We start from the raw sequence: 17,338 nt of genomic DNA, 5'->3' as shown, positions 1-17,338 counted from the left end.
TTAAGTTCAAAATACAATGGGATTTGTCCTAGGATGATGAGGGAACTTGCAGACTTGTATCTCAGGAATCACAATGGAGTTCCAAGGCATTTGACTAAACCTTGTGATGTTAAAGCAAAAGCTTCCCCTACTGTCTGCTTTATGAAATTCAAGGGGAGGAAGTTTGTGAGTTTTTTTGTCTGGATAGAACATCAGCCTGAAAATAGAGTTGAAGAAAGCAATAGGAAATGAAGTCCAGTTAGCTACCATTCAGGGAAAGATATAAGACTCACCTGGGCTGTGTCAGGACCGTGGGGTCTGGCTTTCAGGCGAGCATCGGCAAACCCCCCTGGAGGAGGTGTCTTGCTTGGAATGCTGTTGTAATATGGGTGGTCTGAGCCATCACTCTCCTCTTCAGTCCATGGTTCATCTAGACTCTGCATTCTGTTAAAAGAGGATTTTCGAGAACTTTAGCCAAAATTTGAGCTTACTGTCAAAACAAAAAAATCTAATGTTAGTAACTATAGTCCCAGAAAGCAGAGTTTAGTCACTCCCCCTTCAACGATCTAGGTCTCAGGCACATATAAACAGCAGATGAATGGTTCAGCCAAATATCCCCGCCTTATTCACAGTGCTACCCTTTAGAAAATCCCAGTCTTATTTGAAACAGAAAAGAGCTCCTTTATTAAAAGTACATTTTAATAAGAAAAGACATAGTTTATATGTAATGATAATCAGCTTCTTGAGGTATAGACACACATTTTAGTATATCATGAAATTTACCCAAAACAAAATTAACTTTAATGGAGATTTAGTGACATCAAGGAAAATGGCAGAGTAAGGACCTCTGAATTATTCTTTCCTCTGTAATGACAACAAGAAAGCTAGCAAAAAATGTTTTCATGATCAACATTTTTAGAACTCTGGAAATTAATCAGAAGTTTGTACCAATCTAGAGAGTGTTTTGGAGAAGGCAATGGCACCCTACTCCAGTACTCTTGCCTGGAAAATCCCATGGACGGAGGAGCCTGGCAGGCTGCAGTCCATGGGGTCACACAGAGTTGGACACGACTGAAGTGACTTAGCAGCAGCAGCAGCAGAGAGTGTTTATTAAACAAACAAAAAAAGACATAAATAGCTGTCAGGACAAGAGCTTTGTTGCATTTTAACTTGCTCTGTTGCCATCTCCAGGGTAGACTTAAAAGCCAAAATCCAGTAGTCACAGTGAAAACCAGCAGCTTAAATAGCTAGACATGGGAGGAGGCAAAAAAGCATTTAGGTTCCTGTAAATTCCTATTCCCAGAAAACATTCATTATGACCTTTCTGTTCATTCTCTAAAAGACTCCACTCCCAAAACTGTCTTTATTTGACCTGATTCAGAGGTTGTCTATGGAAAACAGCTTCTTCCATAAGGTCATTTGTCAAAAACAATTACAGGCAATTATTTAACACTATGACTCCCTGAAACAATAGATAACATTTGGGCTAAAGAGTAAGCTAGTCAAAAAGCTTAAAAGAAAAAGCTAGGAAATTATAAATTTTGACATATTTCTAGGAATCTAGGCATCTACATGTATGCATAGAACTATTTTCACATCCGGGTTGTGTGCCTGCTCAGAAAAGACGTAAAAAGGCATTAGTTCTCATCTGCACTGACCTTGAAGTTTTGCACAAGCAGAAAGTCAAAGCTAAAGCAGAGTTGTCAACTGCCTAACCAAGTGTTGAAGGAGTTCCCCAAGATTCACACAGAGCACCTCAGCAAAAACTGGGGGACTTAGTGGTTTCAGACATTTAAATCTCTCTTTGATCATTAGCTGTCTAATAAGTGAACTGAGCAGAGTTGTCAGTGGTCATATGTAACAAAATATAGACTTGACCAAGTTGCTTTAGGAAAATCACTAAAACAAACAACCACAGCAAACAGCAACAACAGCTACTCCAGTGAACACAGAAGTAATAAGAAAGTAAAGAGTCATATTGTTTATATGGAGACCTTATGAGCGATCTGGATAGAGGATAAAACCAGCCTCAACATTACCTTAATGGAGAAGGCAATGGCACCCCACTCCAGTACTCTTGACTGGAAGTCCCATGGACGGAGGAGCCTGGTGGGCTGCAGTCCATGGGGTCGCTAAGAGTCAGACACGACTGAGCAACTTCACTTTCACTTTTCACTCTCATGCATTGGAGAAGGAAATGGCAACCCACTCCAGTGTTCTTGCCTGGAGAATCCCAGGGACGGGGGAGCCTGGTGGGCTGCCGTCTCTGGGGTTGCACAGAGTCGGACACGACTGAAGCGACTTAGCAGCAGCAAGGCCTAATCCAGAGCAAGTGAATCCTATTTTCAATTTATGAGAGATGAGGAAGCTGCAGAAGAAAAGCTTGAATCTAGCAGAGGTTTGTTCATGAGATTTAAGGAAAGAAGCTATTTCCATACCATCAAAGTGCAAGGCAAAGCAGCAAATGCTGCTGTATTGATAGAAACAATTGCAAGTTATTTGGAGTATCTCACTAAGATAATGGAGTGGCTACACTAAACAACAGACTTTCAGTGTAAACAAAATAGCTTCATATTGGAAGACACCATCTAGGAATTTCAGAGCTAGAGAAAGTCAATGCCCAGCTTCAAAGCTTCAAAGAACAAACTTGGCCCTCTTGCTAGGGGCTACTGCAGTCAGTGACTTTAAGTTGAAGCCAGTACTCATTTACCATTCTGAAAATTTTAGGGCCCTTAGGAATTATGCTAAATCTACTCTGTCTATGCTCTATAAATGGATCAGCAAAGTCTGGACAACAGCATATCTATTTATAGCATGATTTACTGAATATTTTAAGCCCAATGTTGAGACCTATTGCTTGGAAAGAAACAATTCCTTTCAAAATATTACTACTCATTGACAATGCACCTGGTCACCCAAGAGTTCCAATTGAGATTGATGTTGTCTTTATGCTTGCTAACACAACATTCATCCTGCAACCCCTGAATCAAGGAGTAATTTCAACTTTCAAGTCTTATAAGAAATACATTTCATAAGCTTATAGCTGCCACAAATAGTGATTCCTCTGATTGACCTGAGCAAAGTCAATTGAAAGCCTTCTAGAAAGGACTGAGCATTCTGCTGCTGCTGCTAAGTCGCTTCAGTCGTGTCCGACTCTGTGCAACCCCATAGACAGCAGCCCACTAGGCTCCCCTGTCCCTGGGATTCTCCAGGCAAGAACACTGGAGTGGGTTGCCATGTCCTTCTCCAATGCATGAAAGTGAAAAGTGAAAGTGAAGTCATTCAGTCATGTCCGACTCTTAGCAATCCCATGGACTGCAGCCTACCAGGCTCCTCCATCCATGGGATTTTCCAGGCAAGAGTACTGGAGTGGGGTGCCATTGCCTTCTCTGCTGAGCATCCTAGATGCCATCAAAAACACTCATGATTCATGGAAAGAGGTAAAATCTTCATTCAACATTAATAGAAGTTTGGAAGAAGTTAGTTTCAACCCTCGTGGATGACTTCGAGGGGTTTAAGACTTACAGGGAAAGTCTGTGTTTACACAGAACTTTATGAGATATAAATGCCTATATAATAATAGACAATATCAAATCAACAACCTGAATCTCTGCCTTAATAAACCAGAAAATAAGAGTTAAACCCAAAGCAAGCAGAAGGAAAAACAATAAAGATTAAGGTAGAAATAAAAATAGAAAATCAATAGAGAAAAGCAATTAAACCAAGAGTTGGTTCTTAGAAAGATCAACAGTATTGACAAATCTATAGCTAGACTGACTAAGAAAGAAGAGAGCAGACTCAAATTACCAAAATTAGGAAGAAAAGAGGAAAAACTGCTACCAGCCATACATGAATTAAAAGGATTATAAGAGAAACTATTAAAAATTATATACCAACAAATTAGATAATCTAGATGAAATGGGGAAATTCCTATGAAGACTCAATCTATCAAAAAATAACTCAAGAAGAAATAGAAAATCTGAAGATAACTGTAACAACAAGACTAAATTAGTAATCAAAATCTTGCATCCCAAGAAAAGCCCAGAATCATATGGCCTCCTGGTGAATTCTATCTAATATCTGAAGGAGAATTAATAGCAATTTTTCATAACTCCTCCAAAAAATAGAAGAGGAGGGAAGTTTTCAAACTAAATCTATGATGCCAGAATTATCCAGATGCCAAAACCAAAGACACTGCAAGAAAAAAAAAAAAAACAAGCTGCAGATCAATATCTTTTATGAATATGAATGGAAAAATCCTCAACAAAATACTAGCAAGCCAAAAATCCTCCAGCAAAATACAAAAAAATCATGCACCATGACTAAGTGATATTTCTCTGGTAATGCAAGGTTGTTTAAACATTCAAAATCAACTAATGTAATATATCATACCAATAGAATAAAAACAAATGCCAAATACTCATATCTAGACACAGAAAAATCATTTGACAAAATCTGACAGTTTTCCATGACAAAAAACCCTCAAAAATCTTGGAATTAAAAGGCATTTTTCTCAACCTGAAAAAGAGAATCTATGAAAAGTCCACAGCTAAGAACATGATTAATGGGAAAATTCTGAATATTTTCCTCCTAAGATCAGGAACATAATAAGTTTGTCCCATCTTTCCACCTCTATTCATTGTACTAGAGATTCTAGCCAGGACAATTATATAATAAAAAGAAATAAAAGGCATTCAGATTAGTAAGTCAAAATAAAACTATATTTTCTTGCACAGGACATGATCTTGTATATAAAAAATACTAAGGAATACACATACACACCCAAATTATTAGAGCTAAGTGAATAATAAAAAATAAATGAATTCAGCAAGTTTCCACAATGCACAATCAGTGTATAAAATCAATTGTATTTTTATATATTAACAATAAAAACAAAATTAACAAGCAATTTCACTTATTATAGTATCAAAAAGAATAAAAGATGTATTCTTTTGGTAGTAAAAATTATCAAAACAAGTGTAAGACTCATAACAGAAAATTACAAAACATTGTTGAAAGAAATTAAGGAATTCTAAATAAGTGGAAAGACATCCTGCATTTATGAATTGAAAGATGTAATACTGTTAAGATGGAAGTACTCCCCAAATAGGTCTATAGATTCAAGATAATTTCTATCAAAATCACAATTGTCTTCTTTCATAAAAATAAACAAGCTATGCTATTCCTTTGAAATTGCAAGAGGCCCAGAATAGTGAACAGGGTCAAACGTTAATAAAGAAGAATGTAGTTGGAAGACACATACTACCTCACTTCAAACTAACTATAAAGCTATACTATTCAAGACTATATGGTATTGGCATAAGGATAGACATATAAATCAATGGAACAGTTAAGAGTCCATAAATAAACCCATATATTTATAGTCAATAGATTTCAACAAGGATGCCCAAACAATTCACTATGTAAAAGAACAGTCTTTTCAACAAATGGTGCTATGATGACTGGATAGTCATTTGTGAAAGTTGGACCCTTAAGTCACACCATATACAAAAATTAACTCAAATGGATTAAAGACCAAAATGTTAGAGCTAAAACTTAGAAGAAAACATAGATGTAAATCCTCATGATCTTGGATTAGGCAATGGTTTCTTACACATGACACCAAAAGCAAAAGCAACCAAAGAAAAAATAAGTAAATTACTTGGACTTCATCAAAGTTAAAAACTATGGTCCTTCAAAGGACATTATTAAGAAAATGCAAGACAACACAAACAATAAGAGAAAATATTTGCTAATTATATATCTGGAAAGAGACTTGTATCCAGAATATATAAAGAATTTCTACAAGTCAACAATAAAAAGACAAATAATGCAATCTTAAAAATGGACTAAGGACTCTGCCCATCAAAGGTTCAAGACCAGCTCCACCCACAAGAGGGTAGGCACCAGTCCCTTCCACCAGGAAGCCTACAGAAGCCCTTAGACAAATCTCATCCACTAGTGGGAAGATGCCAGAAGCAAGAGGAAATACAATACTGAAGCCTGTGGAAAGGAGACCACAAACACAGGAAGTTATACAAAATGAGATGACAGAGAAATATGTTGCAAACAAAGGAACAAGATAGAAACCCACAAGAACAACTAACTGAAGAGGACATAGGCAATCTACCTGAAAAAGAATTCATAGTAATGATAGTAAAGATCCAAAAATCTCTGAAAAAGAGTGGATGTACAGATGAAGAATATATATAAAATGTTCAATAAAGAGCTAGAAGACTTAAAGAACAAATGAACAGAGGTGAATAATACAACAACTGAAATGAATAATAGACTAGACAGAATCAGTAGCAGAATAACTGAGGCAGAACAAGTAAGTGAGCTAGAAGACAGAGTGATGGAAATCACTGTCACAGAAGAGAGTAAAGAAAAAAGAATGAAAAGAAATGAAGGTACTCTCAGAGACCACTGGGGCAGTATTAAATGCACCAACATTCACACTATAGGGGTCCCAGATGGAGAACAGAAAGAGAAAGGGCTGGAGAAAATAATTGAAGATATTATAGTCAAAAACTTCCCTAACATGAGAAAGGAAACACTCACTCAAGTCCAGGAAGTGCAGAGAATCCCATACAGGGTGAAACCATGAAGGAACAAACCAAGACACATATTAATCAAACTGACAGAAGTTAAAGACAAAGAAAAAATATGAAAAGTAACAAGGGAAAAGCAACAATATACAAAGAATCCCCATAAGGTTATCAGCTGATTTTTCAGCAGAAACTCTATACCAGAAGGGAGTGGCATGATGTATTTCAAGTGATGAAAGGGAAAAACCAACAACCAAGAATACTCTATCCAGAAAGGATATCATTTAGATTTGGTGGAGAAATCTAAAGCTTTATAGACAAAAGCTAAGAAAATTCAGCACCACTAAACCAGCTTTACAACAAATGCTAACAAACTTCTCTAGGTAGAATGAGACCAGCAATCTAAAACATGAGACTTTGTACATATCCCACTCCAGTACTCTTGCCTGGAAAATCCCATGGACGGAGGAGCCTGGTAGGCTGCAGTCCATGGGGTTGCTAGGAGTCGGACACGACTGAGCAACTTCACTTTCGCTTTTCACTTTCATGCATTGGAGAAGGAAATGGCAACCCACTCCAGTGTTCTTGCCTGGAGAATCCCAGGGACAGGGGATCCTGGTGGGCTGCTGTCTATGGGGTCGCACAGAGTCGGACATGACTGAAGCAACTTAGCAGCAGTAGCAGCAGACTGCTAGATCAGAACTGATGACAACAAACAAAAACTACAATAGATACACATACAAAATAGGAAAAACAACTCAAACACAACACTAAAGATGGTCACCAAACCACAAGAGAAGAGAACAAAAGAAGATGTGAAGAAAAAAGAACTACAAAAACAAACCCAAAGCAGTTAAGAAAATGGCTATAGGAACATGCATATCAATAATTACATTAAATGTAAATGGATCAAATGCTTCAACCAAAAGACATAAACTGGCTGAATGGATACAAAAGCAAGACCAATATATGTGCTGTCTACAAGAGACTCACTTCAGACCTAGAAACACATACAGGCTGAAATTGAGGGAATGGAAAAAGACAGTCCCTGCAAATGGAAATCAAAAGAAAGCTGGAGTAGAAATACTTACATCAGTCAAAATAGACATTAAAATAAATACTGTTACAAAAGACAAAGGTCATTACATAATGATCAATGGATCAATCCAAGAAGATATAAGAATTATAAATGTATATGTACCCAACATAGGAGCACCTCAATATATAAAGCAAATGCTAACAGACATGAAAGGGGAAATCAGTAACACAATAATACTGGGGAACTTTAACACCTGTGTATACCAATGGACAGATCATGCAGAGAGAAAAATAATAAAGAAACACAAGCCTTAGGTGACACGTTAGATCAGACAGACTTAATTGATATCTATAAGAAATTCCATCCAAAAGCAGCAGAATACACTTTCGTCTCAAGTGCACATGGAATATTCTCCAGGATAGATAACATTTGGACCACAAATCAAGACATGGTAAATTCAAGAAAATTTGAATCATATTAATCATCTTTTCTGACCACAATGCTATAAGATTAGAAATCAATTACAGTTAAAAAAAATTTGTTAAAAAGAAACACATGGAAATTTAAAAAATACGTTACTAAACAATCAACAGATCTCTGAAGAAATCAAAGAGGAAATCAAAAAACATCTAGAGACAAATGGCACCAAAAACATGACAATCCAAAATCTGTGAGATGCAGTAAAAACAGTTCTAAGAGGGACCTTTATAGCAATACAATCTTACCTCAAGAAATGAGAAAAATCTCAAGTAAACAACCTAAATTTACACAACTAGAGAGAGAAGAAAGCAACCAGAGAGAGAAGAACAAACAAAATCTCCACAATCCTCAAGAAGGAAAGAAGTCATAAAGATCAGAACAGGAATAAATGATATAGAGACAAAGAAAACAATAGCAAAGATCAATGAAACTAAAAGCTGATTCTTTGAGAAGATAATGTTGATAAACCTTTAGCTAGACTCATCAAGAAAAAAAGGGAGAGGACTCAAATCAATAAAATTAGAAATGAAAAAGGAGAAGTTACAACAGACACCACAGAAACACAAAGGACCATAAGCGACTACTGCAAGCAACTATTTGCCAGTAAAATGGACAATCTGAGAGAAATGGACAAATTCTTAGAAAGGTACAACTTTCAAAGACTGAAACATGTAGAAATAGAGAATATGAACGCATGAATCACTGAAATTGAAACTGTGATTTAAAAACTTCAAACAAACAGAAGTCCAGAGCCAGATGGCTTCACAGATGAATTCTATCAAACATCTAGAAAAGAGTTAAAACCTATCCTTCTCAAACTATTCCAAAAAATTATAGAGGAAGGAATACTCTCAAGCTCATTATACAAGGCCACTATCTCCCTGATACCAAAACTCAACAAAGATCTCACACACAAAAAAAGAAAATTACAGGCCAATGTCATTGATGAACAAAGACACAAAAATCCTCAACAAAATACTTAGAAACCAAATCCAACAATACATTAAAAGGATCATACACATGATTAAGTGGTATTTATCCTGGGGATGCAAGGATTCTTCAACATATGTAAATCAATCAATATAATACACCATACTAATGAACTGAAGAATAACAACTATATGATCATCTTAACAGAGGCAGAGAAAGCTTTTGACAAAATTCAACACCATTTATGAGAAAAACTCTCCAGAAAGTAAGCATAAAGATAATATAACATAATAAAGGCCATATATGAAAATCCACAGCAAATATCATTCTCAACAGTGAAAAATTTGAAAGGATTTCCTCTAAGATCAGGAATAAGACAAGGATGTGCAGTCTTGCCACTTTTATTCAACACAGTTTTGTGAGTCCTAGCCACAGCAATCATAGGGGAAAAAAAAGAGAAATTAAAGGAATTCAAACTGGAAAACAAGAAGTAAATTTGTCACTGTTTGCAAAAGACATGCTACTATACATAGAAAGTCCTAAAGATGTTACCAGAAAACTACCAGAACAGAATTTGGTAAAGTTGCAGGATACAAAATTAATATACAAAAATCTCTTGCATTCCAATACACTAACAACAAAAGTTCAGAGAAACTAGGGAAACAACCCCATTTATCACTGCATCAGAAAGAATAAAATACCTAGGAATAAACCTTAAGGAGGCAAAAGACCTATACTCAGAGAACTATAAGATACTGATGAAAGAAATTAAAGATAATGTAAACAGAAGGAGAAATATACCACATTCTTAGATTGGAAGAATCAATATTGTTAAAATGACTATATTACCCAAAGCAATCAGCAGATTCAATGAAACTTCTATCAAATTACCAATAACATTTTTCACAGAATTACAGCAAGAAAAATTTTACAATTTGTATGGAAACACAAAAGACACTGAAGAGCCAAGACAATCTTGAGAAAGAAAAATAGAGCTGGGGAAATGAATCTCTCTGACTTCAGACTATACTACCAAGCTACAGTAATCAAAACAATGTGGCACTGGCACAAAAACAGAAATATAAATCAGTGGAACAGGAAAGAAAGTCCAGAGATAAACCTACACACCTATGCTCACCTAATCTATGACAAAGGAGGGAAGAATATACAATGAAGAAAAGACAGTGTCCTCAATAAGTGAGCTGGGAAAACTGGACAACTACATATAAAAGGATGAAATTAGAACATGCTCATATACAAATTCAAAATGGATTAAAGACCTACATGAAAGACCAGACACTATAAAATGCTTACAGGAAAACATCGGCAGAACACTTTATGACATAAATCACAGCAAGATCTTTTTTGGTTAATCTCCAAGATTAACAAAAATAAAAATAAACAAACGGGACCTAAATAAACTTAAAAGCTTTTGCACAGCAAAAGAAATCATCAACAAAATGAAAAGAAAACCCATAGAATTGGAGAAAATATTTTCAAACACAGCAACCAACAAGAGATTAATCTAAAATATGTAAACAAAAAAAAATAAACAAAATAAAATATGTAAACAGCTCATGCAGCTCATTATAAAGAACAAGCAACCCAATCAAAAATGGGTGGAAGATCTAAAAAGACTTTTCTCCAAAGAAGACATCCAGATGGTCAAAAAGCACACAAAAAGATGCTCAATATCACTAATTATTAGAGAAATACAAATCAAAACTACAATGAGGTATTACCTCACACTAGTCAAAATGGCCATCATCAAAAAATCTTCAAACAATAAATGCTGGAGAGGGTGTGCAGAAAAGGGAACTCTCCTCCACCACTGGTGGGAATGTAAATTGGTACAGCCACAATGGAGGACACTATGGAGATTCCTTACAAAACGAAAAATAGAGCTACCATGTGATCCAGCAATCTTACTGATAGGCACAGATCCAGAGAAAAATCATAATTTGAAATAATACATGCACCCCAATGTTCATTACAGCACTATTTACAATAGCCAGGACATGGGATCAATCTAAATGTCCATCGACAGAAGAATGGATAAATAAGATGTGGCACATATATGCAATGGAATATTACTCAGCCCTGAGTAAAGCAAGTCAGACACAGGAAGATAAATATCATATGATGTTGTTTATACATGGGAATCTAACAAATAAATGGTACAAATGAACCTATTTATGAAACAGAAATTGTCACAGATGCAGAAAACGTTCTTATGGTTACCAGGGGGAAAAAGGGAGGGAGGGATAAACTGTAAGATTGAAACTAACATATACACACTACTGTATATGAAATAGATAACTACAAGAACCTACTGTATAGCTCAGGGAACTCTATTCAGTACTCTATAATGACCTATATGGAAAGAAAATCTAAAAAGAAGTGGAGATATATACTGTATAGCTCAGGGAACTCTATTCAGTACTCTATAATGACCTATATGGAAAGAAAATCTAAAAAGAAGTGGAGATATATATATATATATATATATATATATAACTGACTCACATTGTTGTATAGCAGAAAGTAACACGGCACTGTAAATCAACTATAATTTTTAAAATAGTCTATGGATTTGAGCAGACATCTCTCCAAATAAGATATACAACTAGCCAATAAGCACATGGAAAGATGCTTGACATCAATAGTCATCAAGAAAATGCAAATCAAAATCACAGAAACCACTTTGGACTCACTAGGATAGCTAAAATCAAAATGATGGACAATAACAAATATCAGTGAAACTGAAACTCATACATTCTGGTGAAAATATAAAATGGTACAACCACTTTGGAAATCAGTTTGGCAGTTTCTAAAACTTTAGCACAGAGTTACCATATGACTAGGCAATTCTATTCCTAGTTATATACCCAAGAGTATTGAAACATCTGTTCACACAAGAATTTGTACACATATTCACAGCAGCACGATTCATGAGAACTAAAAGGTAAAAACAACCCTAATATCCATAAACCAAGGAATGAATAAACAAAAGGTAAAAAATGTATGCAAAAGAATATTATTCAAACCTAAAAATGCCATACTCATACATGCTACAACATAGCTTAACCTTGAAAACAATCCAGTAAGTGAAAGAACTCAAGCATATATTATATGATTCCATTCATATAAAATATCCAGAACTGGCAAATCAATGAAGACAGAAAGTAGAGCAATGATTGTCTGGGGAGAGAATATTGCAAGTTGGGGAATTAACTGCTAATAAGTATGGAGTTTCTTGCTGGGGTGATGAAAATGTTCTGGAATTATTTAGGAACAATAGTTATACAGTCTCTGACAGTACTAAATACTACAGAACTATATATTCCAAAAGGAATGAATTTTCATCATAAATTATATATCAAAACTTTTTTTTAATAATAAAAAGAGATTTCACTACATTTGAATTCTTTTTCATTGTCTTCTCTGGTTTTGTGTTGAAAATGACCCTGGATTTTGGCAAGAAAAATCAGAGGAAAAATCTTCTAAGGAAAATCAGACCATACCAAAAATTCCATTCATTTAAAAGTGCTATTTTTGATTTCCAGTTGGAGATGGGTGATGATTCCAGATACAGAGTCTGTCTCCCAATAATTAATACAATGAGCAAAAAATAATTCATGAATAATAAGTAAAGTCATCCAACCACCAGAAGCAAGAGAAGAGAGAGGAAGCCATGTGCACCAACCTGAAACTTTGAGATGCTGGGGCAGCGTACTGGGCCCTAACGCCACCACACTCACTCCACACTCATCTGTCCCCAACTCTACTCTGAGGAATGTGGACAAAGAAGCTGATTATACCAAATTCTCACACTTCCAGCTCATTCCCAATTTGAAGAGAGATGGCCTGAGCAAGCAAGAAGTAAACCCAAGGAGAACTGCTCACAAACAGAACCTCCTGTCTTGCTGGCCTCTGGGAAATCTAGAAGGAAAATGGGCCAGTGACTTCTGCAGTCCAAAGTCTCTGGAAAAGGGTGGGGAGGGGGCAAAGAGTGTGGCAGCTGGAGGCAAGATGTGCTCTCTCATGGCCCCCACAGGGCCAGAAGGTGGCACGTTCCCACCTGATGGGTCTCAGACCTGCTCAGTGGACAAAAGCAGCTTGTCAGAGCAGATGAGAATGATGCCAGGGAACACAGGACCCCTGGTTGATGCTCTGCTTTAGAAATTGTATACCATTACTTGCATATTGGATTCAAAGTTTTCTCAATAGATAAGATCTCTCTACTTCATTTTCTTTCCCCAAAACTTCTTCAAATTTTATTATATAGAAACATGTAAGGACTTCACACCTTAAGTATATGCCTAGAGAAGCGTGTAGTTCAATTAACTCTCCCCACTCATTTTGTACATACTAATTTAATAGTATTTATTTGACTTTTATGTAACATTTTGAAAGTACAGAAAAGCTAAATTAATATAAAAGACACCTACACATCCACCACTGAGATTAAACAAGTGTGAACATTTTGCTATATTTGATTCCTTTCTTTTTAAAGAAATAAAATTTGTCAGACTCACATTGGATGAATAAGTATGTGATGTTAACAGTAAAATGTTAATAGTAGAATCTAGGTGGTTGGTTTTACAGGTGTTCACTGCAAAATTCTTTTTACATACTGGAATACTGTTCTTATAAAATGTTAGGGAAGAGATACACTTAACAAAACCAGTTATAGCCCACCCCGAGCCCCTGTCAGTTTCCCAGGTGGCTCAGTAGTAAATCTGCCTGTCAATATAGGATACATAGGTGACGCGAGTTCAGTCCGAGTTAGGAAGATCCCCTGAAGGAGGAAATGGCAGCCCGCTTCAGTCTTCTGGCCTGGAGAATTCCATGGACAGAGGAGCCTGGTGGTCTACAGTCTATGGGGTCACAAAGAGTTGGACATGACTTAGCATGCATGCATGCACCTAGCTTCTATGTACAAAAATTTGGGCTTCCCAGGTGACACAGTGGTAAGTAATCTGCTTGCCAATGCAGGAGATGCAAGAGCCATCGGTTCAATCCGTGGGCCAGAAAGATCATCTAGAGTAGGACATGGCAAATCACTCCAGTATTCTTCCCTGGGAAACTCCATGGACAGAGGAGCCTGGTGGGCTACAGCCCATGGGGTCGCAAAGAGTTGGACATGACTGAACATGCATGCATACATGTCCCTGTCATCCTCAAATGTCCTAGAGTTGGTATGTAATATTTTTGCATGTTTTTATACTCTTTATACACATGCATTTATCCATAAGCTACATATACAGTCATTTGTGTGTTTTTAAAATTTCCGTAAATGGTTCATATCCTTTTTTACTTCACTTAAATGATTGAGATTCATTTTGATAATACACATATACTGATGAATTCTGTTTAATGACTATATTCCATTATAATATAAAATTTAGAACTTTGTTCACCCACTGTCCTGCCAAGGGCTATAGGGTCCCCACTACGTTCTAACTCCTTTTCCACACAGCTTATATGCATTTGCAGAAGTCCTTGTCAACCAGGAAAAATGGGGCTTTCATAGGCACCCCCAGAATGAATACCTTAAAAGAAATTTTCCAGTTGATGAAAAAAAAATTAAAAATCTCTTTCAAGAAAGATGAAGACTTCAGAGAGATAATGAAGACAGAGGAGTATAATGCCTTCACAACTAAGTCTGGAATATGGCCACAGAAGTTGGAGGAAAAGTAAATTCAGGAGAAATTAACCTTTATTGACAGTGAACACACCATTGTAATAAGCTTTCAGTAGGATAAGTGACTGAATGACCAATATGCCTCATTACTTTCTTTTTAGTGCTGCATGGAATATTCTTATCTCCTAAGGAAACTCAAGAGTAGACACTGAACATTTTTTATAAAAACTAAACATCTCACAATTCCTGTTTACATTTACTATTTCGTTTAATGTTTAAATGAAATATTTAACCTCAGTTCTAGACCTTCTAGAACACACCAAAAAAAGAGTTTCTTTTCATCATAGGGGACTGGAACGCAAAAGTAGGAAGTCAAGAGATACCTGGAGTAACAGGCAAGTTTGGTCTTGGAGTACAAAATGAAGCAGGGAAAAGGCTAAGAAAGATTTGCCAAGAGAGCATACTGGTCATAGCAAACACCTTCTTCCAACAACACAAGGGACAACTCTACACATGGACATCACCAGGTGTTCAAAACCGAAATCAGATTGCTTCTATTCTTTGCAGACAAAGATGGAGAAGCTCTATACAGTCAGCAAAAACAAAACCAGGAGTTGACTGTGGCTCAGATCACGAACTCCTTATTGCCAAATGCAGACTTAAATTGAAGAAAGTAGGGGAAAAACACTAGACCATTCAGGTATGACCTAAATTAAATAAATCCCTTACAATTATACAGTGAAAGTGACAAATAGATTCAAGGGATTAGATCTGATAGATAGAGTGCCTGAAGAACTATGGACAGAAGTTTGTAACATTGTACAGGAAGCAGTGATCAAAACCATCCCCAAGAAGAAGAAATGCAAAAAGGCAAAATGGTTACCTGAGGAGGCCTTACAAATAGCTGAGGAAAGAAGAGAGGTGAAAGCAAAGGAGAAAAGGAAAGATATATCCATCTGAATGCAGAGTTCCAAAGAATAGCAAGGAGAACTAAGAAAGCCTTCCTCAACGATCAATGCAAAGAAATAGAGGAAAACAACAGAATGGGAAAGACTAGAGATCTCTTCAAGAAAATTAGAGATACCAAGGGAACATTTCATGCAAAGATGGGCTCAATAAAGGACAGAAATGATATAGACCTAACAGAAGAAGATATTTAGAAGAGGTGGCAAGAATACACAGAAGAACTATACAAAAAATATCTTCATGACCCAGATAACCATGATGGTGTGATCACTCACCTAGAACCAGACATCCTGGAGTGAGAAGTCAAGTGAGCCTTAGGAAGCATCAGTATGAACAAAACTAGTGGAGGTGATGGAATTCCAGCTGAGCTATTTCAAATCCTAAAAGATGATGTTGTGAAAATGATGCACTCAATATGCCAACAAATTTGGAAAACTCAGCAGTGGCCACAGGACTGGAAAAGGTCAGTTTCCATTCCAGTCCCAAAGAAAGGCAATGCCAAAGAATGCTCAAACTACCACACAATTGCACTCATCTCACAGGCTAGCAAAGTAATACTCAAAATTCTCCAAGCTAGGCTTTAACAGCATGTGAACTGAGAACCTCCAGATGTTCAAGGTGGATTTAGAAAAGGCAGAGGAACCAGAGATCAAATTGCTAATATCTACTGGATCAACAAAAAAGCAAGAGAGTTCCAGAAAAACATCTACTTTTATTTCATTGACTATGCTAAAGCCTTTCACTGTGTGAATCATAACAAACTGTGGAAAATTCTTAAAGAGATGGGAATACCAGATGACCTTACCTGCCTCCTGAGCTGTATGCAGGTCAGGAAGCAACAGTTAGAACTGGACATGGAACAACAGACTGATTCCAAATTGGGTAAGGAGTATATCAAAGCTGTATATTGTCACCTTGCTAATTTATCTTATATGCAGAGTACATAATGCAAAATGCCAGGCTGGATGAAGCACAAGCTGGAATCAAGATTGCCGGGAGAAATATCAATAACCTCAGATATGCAGATGACACCACCCTTATGGCAGAAAATGAAAAGAAACTAAAGAGCCTCTTGATGAAGGTGAAAGAGGACGGTGATAAAGCTGGCTTAAAACTCAACATTCAAAAAACTAAGATCATGGCATCCAGTCCCATCACTTCATGGGAAATAGATGGAGAAACAGTGGAAACAATGACAGACTTCACTTTCTTGGGCTCCAAAATCACTGCAGATGGTGACTGCAGCCATGAAATTAAAAGACATTTGCTCCTTGGAAGAAAAGCTATGACCAACCCAGACAGCATAATAAAAGGCAGAGATATTACTTTGCCAACAAAGTTTCATATAGTCAAAACTATGTTTTTTCCAGTAGTCATGTATGGATGTGAGAGTTGGACTATAAAGAAAGCTGAGCACCAAAGAATTGATGCTTTTGAACTGTGGTGTTGGAGAAGACTCTTGAGAGTGTCCTGGACTGCAAGGAGATCCAACCAGTCCATCCTAAAGGAAATCAGTCCTGGATATTCATTGGAAAGACTGATGCTGAAGCTGAAACTCCAATTCTTTGACCACCTGATGGGAAGAACTGACTCATTGGAAAACACCATGATGCTGGGAAAGATTGAAAGCAGGAGAAGAACAGGATGACAGAGGATGAGATGGTTGGATGGCATCACCAACTCGATGGACCTGAGTTTGAGCAAGCTCCAGGAGTTGGTGATGGACAGGGAAGCTTAGCTTGCTGCAGT

General features: G+C 36.7%; 1 protein-coding gene across 2 annotated transcripts in view; it reads right to left on the bottom strand.

Moving 5' to 3' along the window:
• Positions 1–17,338, bottom strand: part of SHC3 (SHC adaptor protein 3) — a 192,285-nt gene that overhangs the window by 29,259 nt on the left and 145,688 nt on the right. For both annotated transcript variants that reach the window (XM_006064072.4, XM_025282118.3), the window contains exon 8: positions 273–423. In XM_006064072.4, the coding sequence (XP_006064134.3) occupies positions 273–423 (151 nt within the window). The remainder of the gene's footprint in view (positions 1–272; positions 424–17,338) is intronic.

Source organism: Bubalus bubalis, chromosome 3 (genome assembly GCF_019923935.1).
Source record: "Bubalus bubalis isolate 160015118507 breed Murrah chromosome 3, NDDB_SH_1, whole genome shotgun sequence".
NCBI lineage: Eukaryota > Metazoa > Chordata > Mammalia > Artiodactyla > Bovidae > Bubalus > Bubalus bubalis.
The sequence above is the reverse complement of the archived record's forward strand: the minus strand, read 5'-3'. Positions and strand labels throughout refer to the sequence as shown.